Raw genomic sequence first — 26,247 nt, forward strand, 5'->3', positions numbered from 1 at the left:
TGTAAAACCACAGGGGGTTTTTTTGAAATTTTCCCTTTCTATTATTACCAATGCTTTGAGCGAAAACGGGAGAGAGAGAGAGAGAGAGAGAGAGAGGGGAAGAGGGAGTTATAATGCCAGTTGCTCGGCCGGAGCCGCAAGAACCGCGCGTGATCGCGCACGTCGACATGGACTGTTTCTACGTCCAAGGTTCCCCCCCTTAGCCATTGATTTAGAGTTTTTTTTTTTTTTTTTCCTAATTCCAATTTGATATGTAGTGAAAAATTTAGTGTTGTTGTTTTTGGGATGTATTTGAAAGTAGAGGTCTTTATACAAGACACTGAGGTCGATTTCGCAATCAGTTTGATCATGAAGCACATTTTCTAACATGATTGCAAAAACCATTCGTATCCCAGTTAGGTGTGCGGAGAATTTTGTGTTCTACTGCGTTTAAAACTAATTCTGAGTATAACATGATATCGGAGTCGGGGCATGTGGTGTGGTTCACTTGATATTCACTTTTTGCGTAGGCGAGATTGCCTAATCCTGGGCCGTTTCCTACCATGCGGAGCTCGCGATTCTTAGAGAAAGAAAAAAGGATTTAGGTATCTTTGATCATCATTTTTTTATCAGAATTATAGGGAAGAAAGAGTAGCTGACATAGTTTGTGTTTATCGGAGCTTCTCCTGTTAAATAGTTCTAAGTTTATTGCATCTTGCTATGGTAAAATGAATAAACTACTAAGTTTGTTACTCCATTATGTGTGATGATGGGTCTTGAAGGTGTAATTTTGCATTTTTTTTTAAAAAAATGTCCTTTTTTTTGGCTTACAGTGGAGCAGCGAAAAAATCCTGAATTAAGGGGTTTACCAACTGCTGTGGTACAATACAATAACTGGAAAGGTGGTGGCTTGATTGCCGTTAGTTATGAAGCTCGGAAATTCGGCGTGAAGCGGTTAGTTTCATTTCTGATAATAGTTTCTACCGTTAAGAACCACCAAATTTTGTTGCTATTAACCGAGCTCACTTAGATCTATGCGAGGAGATGAGGCTAAAAAGGTCTGCCCAGATATCCAGTTAGTTCAGGTTCCAGTTGCCCGTGGTAAAGCTGATTTAAATTCATATCGAAGCGCCGGATCCGAGGTTTGTTCTTGACAAACGAGATGATTTCTCTCACCTTTTATGGACTAAGTACTTGTTTGGCCTGGGTTTTGGAACTACTCCGCTACCTTGAAAAGGAGCAAGCAAGCATTTCGCAAGCTAAAAGTCTGGTGCTTATGCTGCCCAAAAGCAAAAGCTCTAATATGAAGCGTCTGCTTCTACTACGGCAGGAAGCTGTCTGATGGTTTCTGTAAAGCTCTAGTCAAACAGCTTCTCCAAAATTTGATTACTTGATTAGTAATAGAGCCTTTTATACGTTTATCCTTGTAGGATTTTCAGTAATATTTGTGTAAATTGATTTCAAAATTAAGGTGGTTGCAATCTTATCTACAAAAGGAAGATGTGAGCGTGCGTCTATTGATGAAGTCTATCTTGACCTTACGGATGCAGCTAAGTCTATGCTCTCAGAAACTCCTCCCGAGGTGTTGGAATCGATTCCTGAAGAGGCTCTGAAGTCAAAAGTCTTGGGCCTCAATAGTGTAAGATAAAAATTAAAATTTCAAATTGTGCTCCAAGATGGGCACTAGAAAGATGCTACCAAATTATTTTCAAGATGTAATTTATATCGTAATGCTACTTCAGGAAGATATTTTTACTTATCCATTTGATAAGAAAGCTTATCTTCACAAATCACGACTTCATTTGATTCCTTCAGTTTTCTTTCATTTGTGATGGTTACCTTGGTGATAATGTTTAGGAAGATGACGATAGGGAGAAGAACGTGAGAGAGTGGCTCTTTCGGCGCCATGCGGACTATCAGGATAAGTTATTGGCCTGTGGAGCTATTATTGTAGCACGACTACGTGTCAAAGTTTTGGAAGAGACCAAATTCACATGCTCTGCTGGCATTGCCCACAATAAGGTTGGTAACAAATACTAAAGGAAGTTGAAGCGCTCTCTTCTCTTTTATGTCTAGCAGTCCTGTAATCTGTGTCTAAGCTACTTTACAATACTTCTTTCTGGACATATGTAAAGTGCCCCTGCAAATCATCTGCTTACGAATATAACCCTGCAAAGTCTGAATTTTGATATGCGCTTCAAAAAACTTAACTTCTTTAAAAAATTCTCTATTTCGAAACCAACTACAAGAAATATCATGATTTTCTTAGTGCGTCCCCTCAAATATTAAACCAGCAATTCACCTTTATTTACCTACAGGTGGAATGATAAATATCACCTAGGAAACATTGATGGAAGGTGGAAGTGATGAAAACTTGTTATTTGAAGTTGTGACATATAATTCTCAATATTTAAGGGTGGCAAAAGTGAAATCCATGATTTTGTTCAGTTTCTCTTGCACGCAGTTTAGAAGAGATTTCTCTCTTTCTCTCTCTCTCTAATTGAGCTCACAAATGTTACGTGGCAGATGTTAGCTAAACTTGCAAGTGCAATGCATAAACCTGCTCAACAAACAGTCGTTCCATCCTCATCAGTAATGGATCTCTTGTCTTCTTTGCCAGTCAAAAAAATGTAATATATCAAGCTATTGTCTCCATGTCCCCTCTTTTAAAGATCCTCCAAATTGTGTGCTGTGGAAATAGTCTGATATTCAGATGCTTGACAAGAAGCTTTTTTGCACTCTTGTTTGATGATTGATTTTCCTATCACCAACTAACCAAGGATAATCAGGAAACAACTTGGAGGGAAACTTGGCTGTTCCCTGCAGATTGATCTTGGCGTTAACACAATTGGTGACTTGCTGAACTTCAGTGAAGCTAAATTACAAGAGTGTTATGGCATAAATACCGGGTATTGTAACATTTGTGTCTTTCTTCATTATTTAGTTTGAAGCTTGTTAGCTGGGTGACTGAATGTGCTTATAATCATGGGCAAAATTCTTAATATGTTTTGTTAATTTTTTTGTTAATTCTTTTTAGTCATCACTTGTGAATTCCTAAATAGAATAAGAAAGTAGTATGCAAATGGCACATAGGTTGGAAAGAGACAAGAAACATAAGTAGCGAGACAATTTGATAATTTTGCTCAAACTGTTCCATGTGATCTTTGACTTATTTCCAACTAAAGACCAGTTCATCATTTTACTCAGTCATAAGGGATTGGTGATATTTCGGATGCCTATTATAATTGGAGAGCTTTTCATTTCATCTCATAATTGATGGTCCATAAGCAGCACCTTCAAGTTGGTAAATCTGCTAAATGAGCGTGTCTTAGTTCTCATTATTCCTCCAATTTTAGCACATGGTTATGGAAGATTGCTAGAGGGACTAGTGGAGAAGAAGTTGAGGACCGTCTTCTACCCAAGAGCCATGGTTGTGGAAAGACATTTCCAGGTCCAAAAGCATTGAAGACAACAGCTTCTGTAAGAATAACCTTTTGCACTACTGTACATTGAATCTTACCATGGTCGACATAACTGAAACACATTTTACCCTATTTCACTGAATATTTATACTTGTCTTTAGCTCTTTAGTTGATAGGTTTCTTATGTGTTTCGTACAAGACATAGCAATAGTTGGATTTGTTTATAAAATATTTCACTGATTTTCTCCGTACTTATTCCAATGATGGCTTAGGTTAGGAGCTGGCTTAATCAATTGTGTGAAGAGTTGAGTGAACGTATCCAGTTTGACTTGGATCAGAATAAGCGGGTCGCTCACACACTAACCCTTCATACTAATGCATATAAGGTACTAAATCATTTATTTACTTGGCAGACTGTATAGATTGAATCTATATTTCATTTTCAAGAGAAATATTAATTGCACATATGTTTGTTCGTGCATACATTTTGTGTGCATGTTCCGATTATAGATATCTTATGTGTACATAAATAAATCAGCAATTTAGTTTTGTTCTTTGCAGGAAAATGGTGTAGACTCGCAGAGAAAATTTCCTTCAAAGTCTTGCCCATTGCGATATGGGACTGCAAAAATCCAAGATGATGCAATGAAGCTATTCGATTCGGCCCTTCATGATTTTTTAAGTTCACAAAATATTCGATGGGGCATTACATCTCTGTCCATCTCAGCAAGTAAAATATCAGAAATACCAAGTGTATGTTCAAAGCAACTTTGCTTAAAATGTTGAGTCCTTACATGGCAAAATTTGCAAAATTTACTGTGCCTATATGTTCGTGCAAAATTCTATAGCCTCATCATGATTGTTTAGTTTGTACTAATATGACTTATTTCTATGACATATATTTACTGAACTTATAGCACTTTTTAATTGCCTCATCGCAATCATATCGAGAATGCCAAAAGCCTCTTTTTAGCTTTTTCTAAAGGTCTGTTTTGCCAAGCTGTATAGCGCAGTTAGTTTCTCTCTTTTTCATCATTCTTTTGAGTGGTTCTGTTTTCTGTACATTGTCAAAATTGTAAAAGACTGCGGTTATTTATTTATTTATTTTCCTCTAACATCTTTCTCCTGCTTGTGCTCAAAATTTGCATTTTAAAAGTTAGTGAAAGAATGATGTCTTCTAACTTCAGTTGTTGCTTGCTAATATTTTTGCCAGGGCACTTGCTCGATTTTAAAATTTTTTCGCGGAGAAAACTCATCTTCCATGTCATCGGACAATTCTGATGTGCTCATTCCAGAAAGCATTTCGAAGTCTCCTAAAAATGGTACATTCCTTTTTTTTTTCCCCACTTTTCTACTCATTTTCTGTTTCCAACTACTTACACATCAGATGCTGGTTTAGAAAATGAAGGATGCATGGCAGCTACTCAAAGTGATAATGTAGATCAACCTGCTTGTCAGGAGAAAGAGAATGAAAATCATAGCAATCAAACTGTCCAAGATAAAGCTAATCCGGCTCAAGGGATTGGTGCATCACAGAAGAAACTGAAAGAAAAGGTCAGCTCTTATTCCCATAATTTTACTAACAAACCTGCCTTGTTTTCATGATGTTCATTTGAGCATTATCAGGTCATTTTTCGTTTTAGCACGCTCTGATAGTGTCAAATTGAAGAACATTATTGTGTCGAGTTTTATTATATCAATGACAGAATATCTACCTTTGATTGTGTCGGTGTTTATAAAATGTTTATGGGAAGTATTGAGAAAACCCGATATTGGTGCCGCTCTTATGAATGTAAGGAAGAAAATGAAAGCTCAATTTTTATGCTTTAGAAGCATTGTTGGCTGAGCTCAGTTGGACTGCTCAGTTGGTCTGGTTAACCTGTTAACTGGCTTCCGAGCTCGCTCGATTCTGCACTCGGGCTAGAAATGCATATGAGTTGTTAAAAGCACACTGAACCGAATGTACTGGCTAACCTAAACATGCTGGACAAAATGATTGCTCATGTGATCAAGGTATCATTTGTTGCGTCTTTTTGCATTTTCGTCGTGTGCGTATGACACTGCTCCTATAAGTTAGCATGACAAGCGTGATACCACAAGCACATTACACGAAATACATCTTCCTCTTCCATCAGTTCGGAAAAAGAGAAAAAAAAGAAAAAAAATGCACTTATTAGGAGCCAATCCCTATATCTCTAGCAAATGGGGAAAAGAATATGGCCATCTATGCATAATTATCTATGCTTGCTACTTCAAAAGTTTCCTAAGACATTTAGATTACAAACTTGGCAGTAACTTTACCTTCTATGAGACGTACTGCATTTGATCTTCCTATTGCTGCATCTTACTGCTTTATTATATTTTTGGCAGGAACCTTATTCTATTTTGAAGTTCTTTCCTGGCAGTGAATCTTCCTCAACCCGAAAAAGAGCGTTTGGTGATCTCAATCAAGATCATTTAGGTTAGGGTGGCTCTTCTTTCTTTCATCTCTGTGGACCGAAGTAACTTAAAATATAATATATACCTCAATGAAAAGGAATAATATTTTAACGTGGGGCAACCTTTCAGAAAGGAATCAAACAGAACAGCAAGAAGGCCCTTCTGAGGGTTGCGACGATGCTACCGCTCGTAGCAATCAAACTGCACAACAACATGAAATTTGGAATTTCAATGTAGAAGATGTCGATCCATCTGTTATTGATGAGCTGCCTTTGGAGATCCAAAGAGAAGTTCGCGGCTGGCTTCATTCTGCTACAAAGCGTACAAACATGACCAAGCGAGGTTCTAGTATTGCCCATTACTTCTCGCCAGTGAAAAAGACATAACAAGGTGTTGGATTCAACTGCGCAAAAGGATGTTGCTGTTGTTCCAGCATTGAAGCATACATATGTCTCTTCTCTCCTCTTAAGAGGGTTCCCATTCATATTTGAATTCACATGTTCTGCATCGCAATCGCAATTACAACGGCTTTGCGGCTCATTGGACCAACTGAATAGAGAAGCTGTAGCCTTGGGTAAACAAGGGATGTAAGTAACGCATAAAATCAGGTTGTTGGCAAAAGTAGATGCGTAGAATCTCAGACGTTGGATTGGATTCTATCGTTAATGCAGTTATGTAAAGTCATTTCATTATGTATTTTTAATTTGGTACGTAAGTGAACTTATGTATATATAAACTAAAGTTTGTATCACTTTTATCAGATTAGACAATAGTGAAGTGGCCAAAAATATGAATCTGAGCACCCGTATCCTGCTGTTTTTTTGTTGAATTGTTGCCAAATCTCTCATTTCTATAAAAAAATGCTGTTCTGCAAAAATTTCACAAGCTTCTTTCCATACTGGCTTACATTGATTCGAAGTTCGTGTTCTTCGTTGTATGATATCAAAAATTATAAATTTTGGACATCTTTTTTTTAAAAAAAAAGAATCAAAATAACACTTCTTTTTTGTCAAAAATTATAAATTTTGAACATTGTTTTCTTAAGAATCAAACAGTTCTTCTTTTTTTTCTTTTTTTTTTTTCCATATTGTTGACTTTTTACACTACCAAATGCCTAGGTCTTCAAAAATTGTGATTTTTTTGTATGCAAACCCTTTAGATAACAGGTTGCATCTATTGAGTCAGATTTTGATTTTAAGATATTAATCATCAAAAAAATTATATGCGATACTTGAATGCTTAGTGATATATTGGTGCGTGCAAATTATATTTTTAAGCAGAGGCAAATTATTTTATCACATATTTCAATTCGATAGTTCATTGACTTGCAATCTTAATGGTGCAGTCTAAATAAGGACTAAAATAAAATATTGTTCGAAATTGGAAAACTTAAAAATGTCAAATTTAAAAATATTTTGTGCAAAAAATTTTCTACAAACACGGTGAATTATTTATTATATTCATCTTAACCTATCACCCCATCTATGTGGCGTTCGTGTGACACTTACGTGGCGAGGATAGTGTCAATGGTCAATCTTACAAATATAAATTTTATGGGATTATTTGTGAAAAAGAAATTTCTAGGGACTAAATGCAAAAAAAAAGCCCTGACTAAATGTTCAAGGATCAAAGCAAAACACTGTGAAAGTTGAGGGACTAGCAGTGCAATTTTACCGCATAGATACGCACGCGGAAGCCCTTCTTCGCGCAGAGAGAGGAGTCGAGGGGAAAGGGGAGAAAAGAAGATGCCGGCGACTGCGACGCTCATCGGCGCCCTGCTGGGTCTGGGCACTCAGATGTACTCCAACGCCCTCCGCAAACTCCCTTACATGCGCCGTACGAAGCCCCTTACAAAACCCTAACCTAAATCTCTACGCTCTTGTAGATTTCGCCGTGGAATTCCTTTGAATTCGTTCGTTTGATCGATCTTCCTATTCTTCTTGTTGTTGTTTGTTTGTTTGTTTGGTTCTACATTTTCAGATCCGTGGGAGCACGTTCTGGGGATGGGTCTGGGGGTGGTGTTCGTGAACCAGCTGGTGAAGTGGGACGAAAAGCTCAAGCAAGACCTCGACAAGATGCTCGAAAAGGCCAAGGCCGCCAACGAGCGCAGATACTTCGGTCCTCTCCTCTCCTTCTTATCTTCCTTCTGATCTCTGCCACATTTTGGTTTGTAGAATCGAATTTAGGAATGATAATTTTTGTGGCTTGCGAACTGAAAAGGATATGACTCAAATATGAATGTTGATAACTAAACTGAGGCTACGAATGCGCTGTTTCAACTTTTGTATATTATTTTGAGGTACATAATTGCTTTTGGTTAAAATGCTAATCGAAAAGACACCAACAGTTTTTCTCATGAACCGACCGTACCTGACGCAAGTGGCAAAAGGGCTTGGTGGTTGGTATTTGAAACCCAAGTTCGAATCCTAGTTGATTCATATTTCTAGCTAAGTTTATTTCTAAATGAAATAAACGAAGCGGGTAGCATGCTATCTTTCTCTTAAAAAAAAAAAAAAACAGTTTTTCTCATGAATAGAACTGCTGCAAGTCTGCAACCAACATCTGCGTATAAATGTGGCTTGTTGTCATTGACCTGAAATTATAATTACTTATAAATGCGAATTGAAAGTACCCGCAGCGCGTGTCAACCGCCTATGAGGTATCCGATCAATATTGTTATGATGTTAACAATATTGGGGGATGTTAACATCTTAAGAATGTTTAAGATTTTTGGTCAAAGTTATGTTGAAGAACTGAAGTCAAGTGGTGTCGAAGTTGAACTGTTTCATTTTTTAACATATATGCTTTGTTTCTCTGCAAAGCTAAGTAATTGTTTGAAGTTTATTGATATTTGAACATTTCATGTTGTCTACTTCTTGCAATAAGGTACTTTTGTAAAGTATGTAATTGGAGATTCTTATCTTTTGTCCTTGACATACTATTGGAAAACGCAGTTTTAACTTGTGCTCAAAACAAGTGCAGAATAAAATAACCAATCTGTAGCTAATAGATGCGTAGAACATCAGTTACTAGAGACTGCTACAGAAAACCTATTTACTGAATCCTGGCTTAACTAATCTTGCAGATTCTTTTGAAGTAGCTATTTCGTAGGAACCGTGATAAGACACATCATTTTGTCTCATATTGTGCTTATTCGTGCTAATAACTTAAGGCTTTTAGTTAGTAGATAAGCTGCTACTCTAGCGCTTTATATTCTGGTGGATTGCTTTTTATCATTGCCAAATGATTTCAACCAAAGAGATGGGTTCAAAGATCATGTAACAGTTCTTTAACTTAAACACAGTTTGTGTTCTTAGCACTTTCTACCGTCGTTGGAACTTTATCCATAAAAACTTTAATACCTATATTTCAGAATTTAACTCTTCAAGTTTTTTTAAATTTCTTGCAGATGATGATGAAGATTAGTGCTTCGAATGCTGCAACTTTTGCAAGTGATTTATTAGCATCTTCCAGTCCATAAAAGATCGTTTGGAATATACTTTGTTTTCAATAAGTATCAGAAACAGTAATTCTGTGTTTTTAACTCGTGCGAGAAATACCAGTGTCATGTGTGAATTAAGGTGCATATTTTCGGCCAGCTGCTACTTTTTGTAAGTGTGTTAATGTTGTTATCTGGCTGAGCAGCTGCTTTCATTTCATAATCTCTTCTCCAGTGATGTGTTTTTCGCCCACTTGGTCGAACAATGTTTCTTTCCAGCAATGCATACTGATCTTTCACTTCATCTTAGGCAATTATACTAGTCTCTGCTTTCATCATGCTCTCTCTATTTCTATAAATAAAGGAACTTTAAAAAGCTCACTCGTGACATAATGTATCACCATTTTTCTCTTTTTCTCTCTTGTTGAAAAAATTGCACTTAACTATCTGATGGTTTAGCTTATTATTACTCTGTCATACGATAGTTTGGTTATAATTTTTTGAACCATAATGTAGTGGGTATCTTTATTTATTTGCTTCTTAAGTTTCTGGGTTGGTTCAAGACCTTCAACATGCTGTTAGTTCATACTCTCTAGTTTCTTGCAGGTTTAGTGCTTGTGCCGCATGGCAGTTGCACCTAATATATCCATTGTGTGTTTATGTCGCCTATTGTTGCGGTTTACTGCATACATTGTGTTTATGTCGCCTATTGTTGCGGTTTACTACATGAATATTGTATGCGTGTCAAATATGTTTCTGGCTTTGTTTGGATATGTAGAAAAATTATATTACTTGAGAAAAATATGATGGAAAAATGCTTTATTTTTTTCGTATGTAATATCACGTTACCTATATCGCAATACTTTGGTTGTGACATATTTGTCTACTTCTATGTGCTGTTGCTCTATAGAGCTGGGCGACAATTCCCCTGGGTTGCGGGTTCTGCTTAAATTTTGTTTTCGGGTTGTTTTTAACATCTGTTAATGGGCTTTGTACACGTTTCCGCCCATCGGGCTGGGTTAGAGCTTTGTTATTTGGTTCTCTATATAATAACTAGGTTCGTCAACAAACCAAACAAGAGCGAGTTAAGGTCGGCTTGTGTTCGTTTATTTATTAAACAAAGTCGAATTCGAGACGTCTTGTTAAAATATCGAGCTTAAATATATATTCAGCTGACTCGTGAATAATAAACTAGATTGTGATGAAAAGTTGAAAAAAGAATAAAAAATTAAAATTTTAATCTAATAATTAAAATTTATAAAATATAGATTTTTTTTTTTTTATATTTGAGATGGTCTAAAATTTTAAATAGTAAAAATTATAAAATAGATTTGTTCGAGCTATATGGAGACGAAGGACAATGAGCTGCATTGCCGGTCCGATTAATAACTGACGCTGGGGTTAATGGACCCGTTCGTTGGTAGGCTAGCCCGATAGCTAGCAAGTTGTAGCGTTAGACATACTGATGCAAATGGATCCGGGTTGGTGGACTCCCTAGTTGGTAAGCTAGCCCAATAGCTAGCAAGTTGTAGCATTAGACATAATTAGAGATGCAAATGGATCCGGGTTGGTGGAGTTTTGTTTTGAATCCGTTTCGATCCGCCAAGTAAATGAAGTAGGAGGCGAACCCACTTTGATCCATTCTGATTCGCTTAAAATCTGTAAAAAAAAAAATTGGCTGTCACCCCGATCCTCTCTGTCATTGATCGGTAAACGGCGGTAAAAACAGAAATAAAATTTACCGAATCCGAATCAGTTCGGATCCGACAAGAAATAAAGCGGGAGAAACCTCCGGCATCCGGATCCGCCCCGTTTCCATCCCTAGGTGGACCTAGCCGGAGCACAGATGGATTGATTAATTAGGTCAGGTCGGCGGCGCGGGGGGGGGCGGAGGGGAGGAGAGGGGAGATGTCGATCCTGTGGGAGAAGAGCCCGACGTGGCGGTGGCTGGTGCGGCGGACGCGGGACTCCAAGCCCTTCTTCGTGGCGTTCGCGACCCTCTGCGGCGTCGTCCCCGGCGTCCTCGGCTTCTGCGTCATGCAGGCCACCAGCTCCCGCGCCGACCAGCTCGAGGCCCACCTCCGCTCCACCGCCCGCCCAGAATCCACCGTATGTATATCCCTCTCCCTCTCCCATTTCTTTGGTTCTTCCGAACTTCAATTTTCTTTTGATTCAAAATATTATACAAGTACCTGAATTTTGAGAGCAGATGATGGGGCAAGTCAACAAGGAGAGGTTGGCGGAGTTCCTCGGGGAGCTGCAGAGGAAACAGGACACTAACGATAGATACGTCGCTGCGCTAAAAGGGGAGACGCTCACAAGAAAGCCTTATGTTAGGATTCAGCCCCTGCCCAAACAAACCGCCGATGATAGCACTAAACAGAAGTAAAAGCAGGGGTGTCGCTATTATCTGTGTTTGAGATGCCAAAATATGCTTCAGTAAGAATATTTTTTGGGTTCGTTTGGTGATTTGGAAGCGACAATGTTAGAATGGTGTGCTTTTTTTTTTTTTTTCGGGTCTCAGGAACAGAGGAAAAAGAATAATGATTCCTTCATGTTTAGTGTTTAGTTGTATGTAAATACTGCGAATCTGCTATCAGTACGCGAGTGTCATTTTACTTGCAAACTTATATACACTGAAGTGATTGTGCCGGTTCTAGGTATGAAATTTCAGTTTCTGTTTTCGTTTGTCGCTCGGGTACTCTGAAGTGATTATGCCATTTCTCTGTATAGAATTTCTCTCAACTCTGTAAAAATTTGATATTTATGCCGCTTTTGTGCTCCCCTGGTCGATTCCCAATCCTTTGAACGAACGCCCTCAAGATGCAAAAAACTATTGTTGTGGTAGCCCAATTAAATTGGGCAAATGGTTGTGTGTTGTTTCCTCCCCCTTTATTTCTTTTATTTGATGGAGATTCCTTCTTTTACCGCCTCGTGGTTTGAAGCGCAGCAATTCGCTTGTGATTTTTATTCTGGTTTTCCTTAAGAGTCATAGAGACTGGATCAGAGTGACGACATTTCGAGTATTTCTAAGAGCAGTGCCATCCTTGAACAAATTTTCTACTGTAGAAGTACAAGCCGGACATACATCCAAAACCTCCGACTATAAGGCAAGTTCTAATTAAACAGCAGTTTTACGAGATTTTTCGAGGCCAAACATTTCCTAAAAGCACGCTTGCATACAGTTGCTAGAGACGAGGCTTATGGCCCAGCCCAGCCCAGCTCGTTGATTCAATGGCCCTTTACTGCATTAGAGCGGAGAGAGAGAGAGAGAGAGAGAGAGAGACGAGAGAGAGAGAGTTTTGCAGTGTTAAGCGATGGAGGAGGACGAAGGCATGCGGAGGCCGGCAATGGCCACAGGCATGTTGTGGAGGATTTCAGGAGTAACGTACGGAGCATTATGGGTGGCCCTTGCTGCTGCCTCAATGATGAAGCCGCCCAGTATTTAGGGCTTTTTTGTAGGATTTTCTAAGAACTTTTACAATATGGTATATGGCTTTTCTCTTTAATACCATTGTTATTGAGTAGGTCTTGTTAAATATATTCCTAGGTCGTTTTCTATTGCATTGATTTTATGGGTAACACGTTATCAAAGCCAATCCTGGGCTCTCCTCATTCTGTTAGGTCGTGGGTTCGGATTCCCACCTTCAACAGTCATGGGTTAAAATTCCCACATTATACCGTATCCTATTCTCCATATCTTAAATGCATTAACGCATTTTTCCTATCAGATTGATCTCATGGGTAACATATTTTTCACTTTTTTTGTGGTATTTACTATTTACATCATTTGAATTCTAGTACTTACCCAGGAGATGGATTTATGGATGGAATCATCATAAATAATACATTTATTGTGATTTTTGTTAGAGCTAACCAAATTTTGGTTCTATGTTGCAGCAACAACCTCATCATCCTGTCTGCCCAATTCTGTCACAACTCGGTGAAAAAATTTGGCGAGAATGAGCAATAATTCTTCATTTCATACCAAGCTCCTCATTTAACGGTATTAAAAAACACCTTTCTACATTGGACTATGTGTCTTTTCCTGTATGAGTCATCGTGAAGTTCGTGCCTTTAAATGTTATGATCTCATATGGATTTGTCGAAATGATAGCACAACATGATAAAAATATTCAGGTTGTGACCTTTAACAAGAAATTTTTTATGGATGGCTTCGCGGGGAAGCTTTTATCATTGAAAACGAAGTTTATCAATATCTTGAAAACTCTTAAGGCTGCAGCAGTAAGGTACTAAAGATACATGGATTTAACATATTTAGCCCTTTTTATCTCTGTCCCTGCTTATATCATCTCAACATCTGCAAAGTATATCATCTTAAAAACAAAAACAGATTTTTTTGCTACCTCATCACCTCATTGACCCTTTCTGCATTTTTTATCTGTGCTCAAACAAGAGTTCAACATAAATTTTCATGTTTATTCAAGCTAATTCCTTTGTGAGTTTGATTTCCTTTTTCTTAGCTAGAGGACTAACTTTCATAATCTTGCACTATCTACGCCAATCCAACCCTATTATTTCAAGTGTTCTTGCTCAATCTACCAACAGATTGCACCTTTCGAGCAGCGCAGTCAATGTCATCCATGGTCCGTCTATTGATTAGATGATCTCATATTACCCTATCTACAGGTGTAAGTTAGAATCTTCAAAAATAACTGTTCGGAGACTGCACTCCTTTTAAGTTGGTTTTATGTAGTATATCTTTTTGAGTACTATTCTTCTTTTTGAAGCTGTGGTTTCACTATATGAATCGTGTTGCTGACTCTTCTTCTAGTGTGTTTAGTTTGTTTGTGTCCCCATCCAGCTCATTATTGACTTTATGCGATCTATTGTGCCATTACCCTAAGGTTGCGTCTCGAAGCACGAATTAATTGGCATAAAGATAATCACCAGTGGGGAGCATCTTGATATGGCTATTTTCAAATCTGTAATGCTGGTGCTTTCATTATGCATGGTAGTTGGAATACTTTTGGATTTGGGCTCCATTTTGTGACTACTTTTGAGATGTACCTTTCGTGTGGTTTTTCGTATTGAAGAATCTTCATTTGTGTAAGTTAGCAAAGACTAGTAAGCTCTCAAGCCTAGGGCAACGCTGTCGTTATCAGCTGTTTCAATTAAGGAGTAAGGTTACTCTCCCACAGTTCTTGGAAAGCTTTAAATTGTTAGCTAGGCTATTCGATTGTTATGTGACAAATATCTCACAGTTGTTGCTGGTTTAATTTTAAGGTCAATTATTGTCCCTGAGACTTACTGCCGATTTTTCTGGTAGTAAATGTTGCAGATGAAAGGTTTTTTTTTTTCCTAATAGTAAATGTAGCAAATGAAAGTTGGCTCCAGGAATTTTTATTCCTGGATCTTGGATAGTAAGCTAAATTGATGTGTCACTTTCTTTCTTACTAGTCCATCGTAAGAATCTGGGTATCGGTCACAAGAAGCAGGAGGTATAGAGTAAATTCTTACGACATTGTTTACGAGTTTTGACTATTTCAGATTTAGATTTTCTAACGTGGAAATATCTGTGGTAGTTCAAGTGTCTTGCTTGTTACGATGTTCTCCGTTATATGTAATGTGAAATCGCTGATGTAGATACATGTTATTCGCTTTTCTTTTTTCATCTGTTCTCACTGGATTAGAAAATAAGACCGTGTAAAATGTCTATTTCCTAATTGTGCTTTTTTGTTTGCTCTCTTCTTCTCTATTAGATGTATTGATGTACCAATCAACTGCAACAACCTTTTCGCAGAGCTAGGACTTGGTATAAATTCCGTCTAAAGGTCAGAGAATTAGCTGATAAGCCTCTGCCCATGGAGATTAATTTAGTTCTTTTATTAAATAGTTATTATTCCATCATTGGTGAATTGATTTTTCATTTCCATCTTGTTACTTGTTAGTGTAAGACATCTTGGTTCTCGTCATCAACACTTCCAAACTGCTCATCAAGGTAATAAGCTAGAATTTCATAATTAACAACCCAAGAAAAAAAAAAAAATCCTATGAGTTGAAGTTGGTTTTCTTGTGTACATTTCTTAAAAATTAATGGGTCCTATGAGCAGGAATCATACAGTAGGTACTTAGTACAGAAGAAGACACTGATGTGTGCACTAATAGGAACTTTGTCTCGTTTTTGGGCTACTTAAATCCTCCTAGATGGTGGACTCGAGAAATGATTACTTGGTTTAGGGTTTTAATTTTGCTGGTAAAATCTACAATGATGTACAACTTTTATCAATAACTTATCCCACTACCACCTTTATGTGGACCTTCATTCCCAGAATGAAAGCCACTTTGGGTGCCTTCAAGCTGTTGATGGTGATTATCCAACAGCAACCACTCATATCATGTCAGATCAAGTCAAGCCATTTTGTGGTTACTTCAAATTTAGAGTTAAACAATTCGATGAGCCAATGGAGAAAATCTTCTCCCTGATGCTCCTATCATACACAGTGCATTGCATGCCGACTAAACATACTCGCCGTTTCGCACGATTTCATCTCATTTGTCACAAAATTACTTAAATGCCTTTGTTCTGACATAATCAATCTTGCATGCGATTATGTAATTGGGCTGATCCTTAAATGGTAAGATTGGCACACAGAAGACTTTGTCGGCCCGAAAGACCTAAATCTTATGCTAGATGAAAACACACTTGTGCAAGTTATACTCATGTAACAACCATCTTTTTCTTAATGAAGTGTGATTTGTTGGTTTGTTGCAGGAGATCTCCAGTAAGATTACTGTGCAGTAGACTTTAGCATTGAATATGAGGAAGAATCTGTGTTAGTTGGTTTAAATGACAGAATGGAATTCCTCTGAGGAGTGAGAAAAAGAAGAAGAAAAACCTGAATTGAGTGAGAAAATCCAACTCCTTTATAGCACATTTTTCATACATTAACAACATGACCACTACTCTTCTACTGCAGCATAAATTGCTTGACAGTTTCATAAAGAGATTATTTTTCTTACATTTGGGAAGAGGAAGGTTCTTTAGTGAGATAACTGAAGATACTGTGTAGCAGGAAGTGAAAGAACACCAAGAGAAGAAGGGAGGCATGAGAGAGGAGATCAGAGATTCAGCTGTTGGAATCTAGATTTTAGAATATTTCTGAACAATAGTCATTCTCCATAATCTGTTCTATTGCTGATAGTTTCATGTGGCCTGGTCTGATATTCGATCTTTCGGAATTTAGGATAAAGAAAATGTAATGGTACCCTACATCCTTATTTGTTCCAGTGACACTTGGAACTTGAGTATTTCTCCTCTTTGCGAAAACATGTTTTGTTATATCATCTTTAACAATCCTGCATGATCGTGACTTGAAATTGACTCACATTGGTTTCTAGAACCAAAGTTATGCAAAGCATGAAGAATGGTTTTCAACAAGGGATATTGTATAGTGAAGGTTTAAGCTAGAGGAAATAATCAAGTATGAAAGGGCAATTTGATGCGAATCTTTGATGTTTAGCCCTGCTGTGGATATTACTTGCTAACAATTAAGTCTTGGTTTGGGGGAAAACTACATATTTTGGGTTACTACATCTCAACTGATTGTGTACTCAAAAGATTTTTTTTTTTTTTTTTTTGAGAGAGAGAGAGAGAGAGAGAGAGAGAGAGAGAGTGGTAGCAAGCTACCCTGATTAATTTTTTCAGAAATAAACTCGGTTAGAAATGTGAAGTAAATATACTTCAAACTTATAGTCTTGAATATTAATCATCAAATTCTTAACTAACTGTGCTTGATATGGTTGATTAAAAAGACAAATTTTGCTGTAGTAACAAAAAGCCAGTTTTGTTACTAAAATTTATTATCGAACCTAAAATTTTGATCACTTATTACTAAACTCTTTGTCAACTGCACTATGTATGATTGGTAAAAGAAAAAAGTAGTTTTAATTTGTTCTGACAACAAAAATCTAGTTTTATTGCTAGAATTTATTATTGATTTTAGAACTTCGAATACTAAGAGGCTGTCTGGTTCAACATAAAACTGTGGAAAAAATTTTTCGAAGGAAAACAAATTTTCACCCTTTAGTATTTTCTTTGGAGGAATAGAAAAATTTTCCATTATAAATATTTGGTTGAAAGAAAAAAAAAAGAAAAAGAAATGAAAAACTATTATATATATTTACTCCTATTTTATATTATTATAGATTACTCATATATTCATATCTAAAAATAAAATGTTATATAGTAGCATTTATGTAGAAAAATAAAATATTATAATGAAAGTGGACTTCCACTAATGCAGTCGTGAAGCGGCCCTCGTGAACCTCGTGCTTAAGCTCACAATGAGTCGCGTGTTTTATCAAGTTTTCGTTTTTCGCTCGCTTTAAGTTGAAAATAAAGAATTTATTTTTTATTCAGAATTTGTAAAATTTCTATGGATTTGTTGAGTAGATCAACTCCGTACAATGCTCTATGTAGCCATCCGTCCATCCTATAAGGGAGCGTATTTCAAGTTTTCAACTCTAGGTTTAGCCAACTGTTAAATCACCACTAACAAGGAAGAAAATTTCCCCATTTTTGATAAACGGTCAAATCAAAGCTGACAAGTTTTAAACCACTCTTTTTTAAAAGCCAAAGATTATATATTTGGCTCAAAATTTAGCTACGTTTATTTATTAACAAAGCTCAGCTCGATCGTGTTCAGTTTAATTAAATTACACAAATGTGATAGTGGAGTATTGGTAATACATTGAGTGAAATAAATTGATCGCTTTTACAATAAAGTCTTCGTATTGTATCAACCAAAGAAATTTTTAAAAAACCCAAGTTAATTATTAACAAGCTTTTACTTAGAGGACCATTGAATAGTAAGTCCACAACCGCTAAAGTTGATGCTATGGCTCCTTATTTGACCTTCTCACTTTCATTAATTTCTAACCAAGATGCGCACATAATATTCAAAAAAAAAATTAAAAGAGAGGCTAAATACGCATTTGGTCCTCGCGTGGTATTTTGGTTTTCAAATTTGGCTGAATACTGAAGTATTGGATGTGGAAGTGGTATGATATCTTAATTACTATCACACTATAATCACAATATTTTTATATTATTTGTTATTAGCGAGATATCAAAATTTAGTCAACTAAATTGACTTGATTACAATAATTTAAGAAATTTGAATCAAAAATCATCAAAAGAGTACTTTGGCGATTAAAAATAACATAAAAAATTGCATTGCTGAAATGCATTTGTTTGGCATGAATCATGCATGTTGGGTTCCACGTGTCCACGTGGCATTTCTACAGCGATGGACACTGTATGCGTTACTCTGAAGAATTTTAGGTCAGCAGAGGACCCCCGAAAGGGCCCCTTCATAACTTATGTGCATGTGAGAAGAAAACCCCTACAAAAAAAAATTATTATTTTAGTGAAAAGATAGTGCAAAAAGACAAAAAAAAAAACTTGTACCTTCTCCGCACAACAAGTTGTTGTTTGCACCTGGTGTACCTCTGCATAACATACATCATATTTGGATCCTGTTTAATTGGTATCGCGTATTATTTCTTAGGGTTAATTTTATTATAGATTTCTATATATGAAAGTATCAAATAACAGATAAATTTCCGTAAAACTTAAATGATCAGGTTTATTCATTTGAAAATTCTTTGGTTTGCAAATATATTCCTTCAAATGTTTTGGTTCGTTTGTATACGAACCTACCGTTTGATTCACGGTTAGTTTTTTAACAATAATTATGTAAAATAACTATTTTATCCTTATAAATTTATTCTGAAAAAAACTATCTTTCTTTCTTTCTTTCTCTTTGCTTTTGCCGTGGCACGTGCAGTGTACTTTATTTTTGCCGTGACTGAGAGCCTCATCTTTGGCATCTCTTCCGCCGTATGTCTCACTGTCGCCATAGATAAAGAGTAAAGAGTGAAAAAGATAATGAGACCCAATATTGGAATACAAATTATATATATATATTTATATGATAAAAAAGATTGTTTTATCCCTTAGATAACCTTTTTAACGCATAGTTATCTAAATTTTAGCAACGGAAGGATATATTTACAGATGAGAGGACTTTTAGAGGGATATATTTGATAATTTAAGTTTTGTAGGATATATTTGTTATTTAATATCTTTAAAGAGAGCCATATGCAATTATTCCTATTTTTTATGACTATTAAGAGTGGAAGTATACAGTAATATACATATTTCGTTTATTATTATTTTTTAGTGCAATGCTAAAAATTTTTTTCTTAATGGAATTAGTGTGATCTTGTAACCTATAGCTATTTAGCTAGTAACTAGACATGGGCCCTGTTTGGTTTGGGGGATAAGCGAAAGTTATTCCCACTATTCTACCAAACGGGGTGAAATTTGGCCGGAATACTTTATCCCGGTCAAACCTTGCTATTCCCGATTATTTCGGAACAGCAATGGATTTGCTATTCCACCATTTTGGTGGAATAGTGTTATTCCAATGCTTAATTTCAAACTTAATTAAAATAATAAATTGAATTAAAACTAAAGTATATAAATATTATATGTTATATATTATAATACATTATTTTTATTATAAAATTATTAATTGTACTATATTAATACATATTATTTATATTTAAATATTATAATAAATTATATTTAAATATTATAATAAATTTTTTTTATTAAATTTAAGTTTAAGTAGAATTTAAAAAAAATTTATAAATTTATTATAATAAATTATTTTTATTAATTGTTCCCACCACTATTCTTATTTTAAAATTTTAAAAATTAAAAATTTAAATTTTTAAAATTTATAATTTATAATCTCAAAATTAAAGTTTATAATTTTAAATTTTAAATTTTAAATTTTAAATTTAAATTTTAATATTTTAAATTTTTGAAATTTAAACTTTTGAAATTTAAATTTTGATATTTTTAAATTTAAATTTGATCTTAAATTTAAAGTTTGAAATTTAAAATTTAAAATTTTGAATTTTAAATTTGAGTTTTTAAAAATTCAAATTTTAAAATTTCAAAGTTAAAATTTTAAGTTTAAAAATTTAAAAATTTAAATTTAAATATAAGAGAGTAATATCATTACTTTTTTATTTATAAAAACCCACCATCTTTCTTATTCCATCTTACCTAACTAAACGCTATTTTTTTTATTCTCAGGAGTAACCCAATTTTCATCCAAATGCAAAATTGATTTAATCCCCGCTTATACCTCAATTTACACCTATTCCTGGGATAGCCACTTTTTGCTTATTCCCGAACCAAACGATACCTGGGTCGTAAAAATCAATTATATTAATTTGGTTTGATTCTTAAGTAGTACTATATATCTAAAATTAATGAATATGTAGAATATATCTGGTAGATAAAATTTTGATTTTGGGATCTTAGAAATAATGTTTTAGAGATGTACTATATACACAGTTTACATGCATGCGGTGCATGGAGTGCTTAAAAAGCTTGTGGTATAAGCCTCAACTGCAGCTTCCTTTTCACTTGATTTGCTTTCGTGCAAATAGTAGTAGGACTAAGGATAGAGAATGGGAGGAAAAAATAAATAAATAAATAAATAATTAAAACAGAAAAAATTTAAAAAAAAGGGTGAAAGAAAGGGAGAGGAAAGAAGAGGGAGAGGAAAAGTGGAGGAAAAGGGAATGCCCCAATCACCCATCACAACGTTGACACCAAGAAATAGACGTCCACAAGCAAACCTCACTTTAGAGGGAGGGAGAAATAAATATAACAAATTATTGCCTGCACCTGGTGTTTACTCGCAACTCGTGTACTATTACTTAATATATTGATCATCGATATTTTAAATTTAAAATTTAATTTGATAGATATGATCTATTTCGTTCATATAGTCACTAATCGCTTGCTTGTTTAGTAACCGTGAGTAACTAACTGGATTGTTGCCTTAAAAGTCGAAGGTTCAATTTTTACTTGTGCGTCTCGAATAGGACTCATGCTTCTGGCTTATTTGGTAAAAACAAATTATTATGTTTTGATGGTTATATATGTAATTGTACACTTAAAAAGGATTTAGACACCCTTTTTTTAATTTTTGATATTAAAAAAAAAGGATTGATAAGAGTAGTGTGAATAAGTGCCCTTAATTAGATGAAAGGGAGCAAAGTGCATGTAGTATTGCTTTATAAAATATCATATATTTAAAAAAGCTGTTGCCTAGAAATAGTTTTCAAAATTAATGATATAGAAAAGGGCATTTTTCGATCAATGAGAAATGGCTCTTCAAAATTTGTGACTTATTATGTGTAGGTCTTTACTCTTTAGAATGTATAAATTCAGCAAATTAAATTATGATTTTAAAAACTCTACAGTAAGGTTTTAAGGTTTGGTGCAGGGTGCATGTGGTGCACGCAATAATTTCTAGAGGAAAAGACAATGAGATCATTTTGATTACAGTGTTGGAATTAATAAAGCAAAAGTGGGGGCTACGCTGATAAATTAATTAAGACATGAATAAATAGATTGGTGAAGTGCTATTGCATTGCACTTCACTGCACTGGCCCTGTACCACTCACTAATTAAACACTTTTCTCTTTTATGGGTTTTAATTAATTTAATCTAAGGAGTTACTTAATGGGCATTTGGATATTGCAAGAAATGATCAAGTATGTGTTTCACTTCAAATACATCATCCATTATACTTGCCCTACTTGATCACCTAATCCTTTGTATGACTCCTCAAGTAATAACAATATAACATAGCATATATATCTCTCTCTTGCTACATGGATTCCTCATGGTGAGAACTTAATATTTTTTTGGCCTAATGACATTAATTAATTAAACAACGCTATTTTCACTAACGCGATACCACATTTATCAATTCAAGAAAATAATCTCAACCAGACTCAGTAAATTTATCTGTCAATAACAAATTACGATTTGTTAATTAATCATCACCTATTATATATATATATATATAAAGGACAATTAAGTTAATTGATAAGCCTATGAATATATAAGAATAGCATTATGTAGAGCCATGTTAGATTGAGACGTGTGGGATGATGTAGTTAACAGTGAAAGGCTAATTATCATTTCTTTTATACATGGATTGAGTTTTCTCAGGATTGAAATGAAATGAAGGATTAATACTAGATCAAAGTCTAATTGTACGGTGTCTTAACGCGCATATATACTTTGGAAAGTTACTACAACACCAAGAATTAACACACAGTCACCTGATCATGATTGACAAATATGTGTAGATAACAGTTTAATTACGACCGTATCAATTAATCGGAGGACCGAGTGTTTACCCAGTCGAGCTGACTAGTTCATGCAAGTTGTCATCCACCGACACAAATCGCTCGCGCGTACACCAACACCGACAACGATCTATTCCAACAAGAACAAAACATGGAAATCTCCTTCTCCCCCCCCTTTTTTTTTCTTTTAAAGCATGCTGCTTCTTGAAGGATCTTACTACTTTTTCCCTATAGAGTTGCTTTTGTACTATCATGTGTTGAATAAGATACTTGATACGGAGTTGAGGACAATGCCAAAAAGAATAACCCAATAAAACACAAGCAAGTATATACTCATATAAGGATTGGGTCCTACTTGAGTGCAAACTAAGCCATTTCTTGGTTCAAGCCATTGTTTTATTTATTGGTTTTTTTTTTTTTTTTCCCTTTTTTTTTGACATGTATACCATGACCATGTAGACCATGTAGACCATTTTGCATCATGATATATAGGAGTTAACTTATAAGAAGGCTTGGAGTGCACCTTGGATGGGGTTTTTGGGGTGAGAGAGAGGGGAAGATCTTTATTAGCTAGCTACTGGAGTGAGTTCCTAAAAAGAGAGAGAAATTAAGGAAAGAGCTTCTGCAGCAGCCAACAATTGTGATGGGTCATCACTGCTGCAGCAAGCAGAAGGTCAAGAGAGGTTTGTGGTCTCCTGAGGAAGATGAGAAGCTCATCAAACACATCACCACCCATGGCCACAACTGCTGGAGCTCTGTCCCTAAACTAGCAGGTCTCTCTCTCTCCCCTACTCTCCCCTTTCTCTCTCCTTCTCTCTAACTTATCTCTCTCTCTATCTCTCTCTAGATTTGTTTATTTCTCCTTACAATCTCTTTTTATGTGGGATCTTAATCTCAGGGCTACAAAGATGTGGAAAGAGTTGTAGGCTCAGATGGATCAATTACTTGAGGCCTGATCTAAAAAGAGGGTCCTTCTCAGCACAAGAAGAGAGGATCATCATAGATGTGCACAGGATCCTAGGCAACAGGTCCAGAAAACCCTAATTCTCATACTACTCCTTACATGCACATACATATTCTCTTCTCTAGGGTTTAAACATTAAATCATTCACACCTAGCCACATGTTTTATATGTTATTGATTGGTTTTATGTTTCTTGGTGAATTGATGCTCAGGTGGGCTCAGATAGCCAAGCATCTCCCAGGGAGGACAGACAATGAGGTGAAGAACTTCTGGAACTCATGCATCAAGAAGAAGCTGATTGCCCAAGGGCTAGATCCCAAGACCCACAACCTCATGCCGACGTCGCGGCCGCCTGCGACCGTCGCCGGACCCAACGCCTCTCAATTCAATCACCCACAGCCACCCACCACACCCTTCACAATTAGCTCCCCTAGCAAGAGCTATGATGCAATGAAGAGCACCTCAATGGAGGTGGATCTCTCAATGGTTAACTCACTACCTCCCTCAAGCCTCCCTTTCCATGAGGCCAATAACATCTCCATGTCGAGCTATCAGTACATGGACTGCAGCAGTGTCATGATGGGGTTCAAGGATCACAATTCGCATAGCTCGATCGACTTCACTAACTCCTCCTCTACTATAGATCATGCAAACATATCCTCCTCCTCATTCCAACCCCCTGGGTTCATGGATGAGGCTAGCATGTGGGCCGACGCGGTCGACACTCTCGAGGCCCAGAAGCAAAATGAGGCGGCGGTGATTGCGCAACAAGGGAATGTGCAAGAACAGGCTCAGCATTTGGTGGGCTACAATGAGGCCAATGAGAAGGGGCTGGAGATGGATGCCTACAACAGCGCGGCGTTCGATCTCGAGTTCATGGAGTCCGCGTTGATGCCTTGTCGAGTGTTTTGCAGCGGCAGCGCAATGGAGCAACTGCAATGGGACTGCTAAGCCTTTCATCTCTCTAATTAATTGATTATCTTTTCTTCTCCTTTTGTTTCATATCAGAAAACAAGTTGATAGAGGAACCTTGAGCATAATAAAGCAACTCCGCGACAAGTTTGCGAGGTGCATGCATTTGATTGAAATGGCTAGTAATTCATAATCTCCATAAGTTCATCTATTTTGTCTCTTATAGCTTAATTGGTAATTGATTTTGCATGTTAAGCGGTGCAGTTTTTGCGCATTCACTTCTGGCCCTCAGAAATTTTTCTTCTGTATATTTGTTTACTGAGATTCATGACTAGTGCTTCACTACTGCTTTTTTGCCTTTCCTTCTTTACAACAAGTGTGTGTTCATGCATATAGATCCAAATTTGCTTTAACAAGCATCACACTTTGCACGTTTGTAGAATTTGTCTTGAAGTATAGGAGTACCCTAAGTACTTCTCTTCAAGATATAATTTGAGTTATGTAAGTACCATTTTGTTTACAATGGTGTTGGTGCTTATGCTTGGACCGCCATAAAATGAAGAAGAATTATAAACTAGATTTATACAGTGAAGTATTTTCATATAAACAAAAAAATAATGTAAACAAATAATATTTAGATTTTTTATAAGTTTGTGACCAAATAATTAATTAATTAATAACTCTGCTATAATATGTACAGTTTATGAAGTAAGGAATGGTAGAAGATAATTAAGCAAAAAATTGTTAGATTCAGAATACTTACATTGTTAAACAAAATTTCAGAAAATTTTTATAATTTAAATCATGAGTGGTGTTACTTTGAAAATAAAGAGTACTCTAATTAACTTAATTAGTTAAATAAGAGTAAACATAGTATAGATTTTTGACCAAAATTAATATTAATTATGATTATAGACAGTTATGGATATTTTGACATAATTACATGTAAGACAAATATTTTAGATGGAAACTTAATTTACTAAAGTAAAATATATAGTTGAGGTAGATTACATAGTTATGCACAAACTTTAAATTTAATTTTATTGAATTTTGTTTATAAAGTACCTCCCTTTATTTACTTATCAGCCTAATATATACTAATGCAAAAACATGTATATCTTACATTAGTTAATAACTACACACTTGATTTCTCATAAGAACTAGGTTTAGTTTAGGGAAAAAAAAAAACATTAATTGGGAATTGATGTTGTTGTGTTACAATTTCGTTTTTATGATTTAATCAAACTCCATGTGTATTGCACTTGTCTTATGCATCTAGATTTTAACATGCACAAAGGGGTTGAAGAAAATTAGAGAATAACAAGACCTAATATACACCATGTAAATCTCAAAAGTTCAGTAACATACATTATTATCCTTAATTTCTTTTTCCTTTCTTTTCTATTTTATTTTCTTCTCCTTTAGTCATGCATTAATGCATGAAGGGTTTATCATTTTACTCTCTCCATTAGAATTAACTTACAACCATGATAAAGGATATTTCTTACAAATCAAGGAGTTGTAAATGCTATAGTTATATATAGATAATGATAAAGCACAAAAATCTCAATATGTCCGTGCAAAAGATTATTTGAACTACACTACTTTTCTAGAACAGAAGAGATTTATTGCTTGCTACAATAGTGTGTATGCATATGTGTTTGCAGAAATAAGGTAAACCCCCTTTTTTTTGTTTTTATATTTTATTTTTGAAACTTAGTTTTGCAATTGTCCAAAGATTGAAGGTGTTGGATACTTGGGATGTGAAAAGAAGAGATTTACTAATATTAGGTAGGATGCTATATAATATATTGCGTGTTGTTGAGATTCAAATTGTTTTACTCTGTCAATAACAAAAAGAAAAATAATAATAACATTAAT

General features: G+C 35.6%; 4 protein-coding genes and 1 long non-coding RNA gene across 9 annotated transcripts; all 5 read left to right on the forward strand.

The window, feature by feature from the left end:
- Positions 66–6,648, forward strand: LOC109715744 (DNA polymerase eta). 3 transcript variants are annotated; one of them, XR_002217748.1, is made up of 14 exons: positions 66–189; positions 813–933; positions 1,010–1,121; positions 1,451–1,618; positions 1,837–2,001; positions 2,506–2,609; positions 2,760–2,888; positions 3,336–3,459; positions 3,674–3,787; positions 3,963–4,154; positions 4,615–4,723; positions 4,801–4,955; positions 5,807–5,862; positions 5,970–6,047. XR_002217748.1 is itself a non-coding variant. In XM_020240886.1 (14 exons), exons 1-14 carry the CDS (start codon positions 114–116, stop codon positions 6,224–6,226), a joined length of 1,917 nt encoding a protein of 638 aa, XP_020096475.1. In that variant the 5' UTR covers positions 66–113; the 3' UTR covers positions 6,227–6,648. The 3 variants fall into 3 exon arrangements, 2 of the variants coding, with proteins under 2 accessions (XP_020096475.1, XP_020096476.1); XM_020240886.1 differs by having other exon boundaries at positions 5,772–5,862; positions 5,970–6,648; XM_020240887.1 differs by having other exon boundaries at positions 2,769–2,888; positions 5,772–5,862; positions 5,970–6,648.
- On the forward strand, positions 7,517–9,593 carry LOC109715286. Its single transcript, XM_020240222.1, has 3 exons — positions 7,517–7,676; positions 7,821–7,958; positions 9,250–9,593. The coding sequence occupies exons 1-3, from the start codon at positions 7,586–7,588 to the stop codon at positions 9,264–9,266; spliced, it is 246 nt and encodes an 81-aa protein (XP_020095811.1). The 5' UTR covers positions 7,517–7,585; the 3' UTR covers positions 9,267–9,593.
- LOC109715285 lies at positions 11,138–12,062 on the forward strand. The gene is made up of 2 exons (XM_020240221.1): positions 11,138–11,388; positions 11,489–12,062. Exons 1-2 carry the CDS (start codon positions 11,188–11,190, stop codon positions 11,666–11,668), a joined length of 381 nt encoding a protein of 126 aa, XP_020095810.1. The 5' UTR covers positions 11,138–11,187; the 3' UTR covers positions 11,669–12,062.
- LOC109715287 lies at positions 13,292–16,589 on the forward strand. 3 transcript variants are annotated; one of them, XR_002217570.1, is made up of 4 exons: positions 13,292–13,529; positions 13,849–13,929; positions 15,003–15,074; positions 16,016–16,589. It is a non-coding gene; the product is annotated as an uncharacterized LOC109715287 (long non-coding RNA). The 3 variants fall into 3 exon arrangements; XR_002217568.1 differs by lacking the exon at positions 13,292–13,529 and having other exon boundaries at positions 13,536–13,929; XR_002217567.1 differs by lacking the exons at positions 13,292–13,529; positions 13,849–13,929 and having other exon boundaries at positions 13,938–15,074.
- Positions 22,996–24,629, forward strand: LOC109714885 (myb-related protein Myb4-like). Its single transcript, XM_020239612.1, has 3 exons — positions 22,996–23,264; positions 23,390–23,519; positions 23,667–24,629. The coding sequence occupies exons 1-3, from the start codon at positions 23,135–23,137 to the stop codon at positions 24,403–24,405; spliced, it is 999 nt and encodes a 332-aa protein (XP_020095201.1). The 5' UTR covers positions 22,996–23,134; the 3' UTR covers positions 24,406–24,629.

Source organism: Ananas comosus, linkage group 9 (genome assembly GCF_001540865.1).
Source record: "Ananas comosus cultivar F153 linkage group 9, ASM154086v1, whole genome shotgun sequence".
NCBI lineage: Eukaryota > Viridiplantae > Streptophyta > Magnoliopsida > Poales > Bromeliaceae > Ananas > Ananas comosus.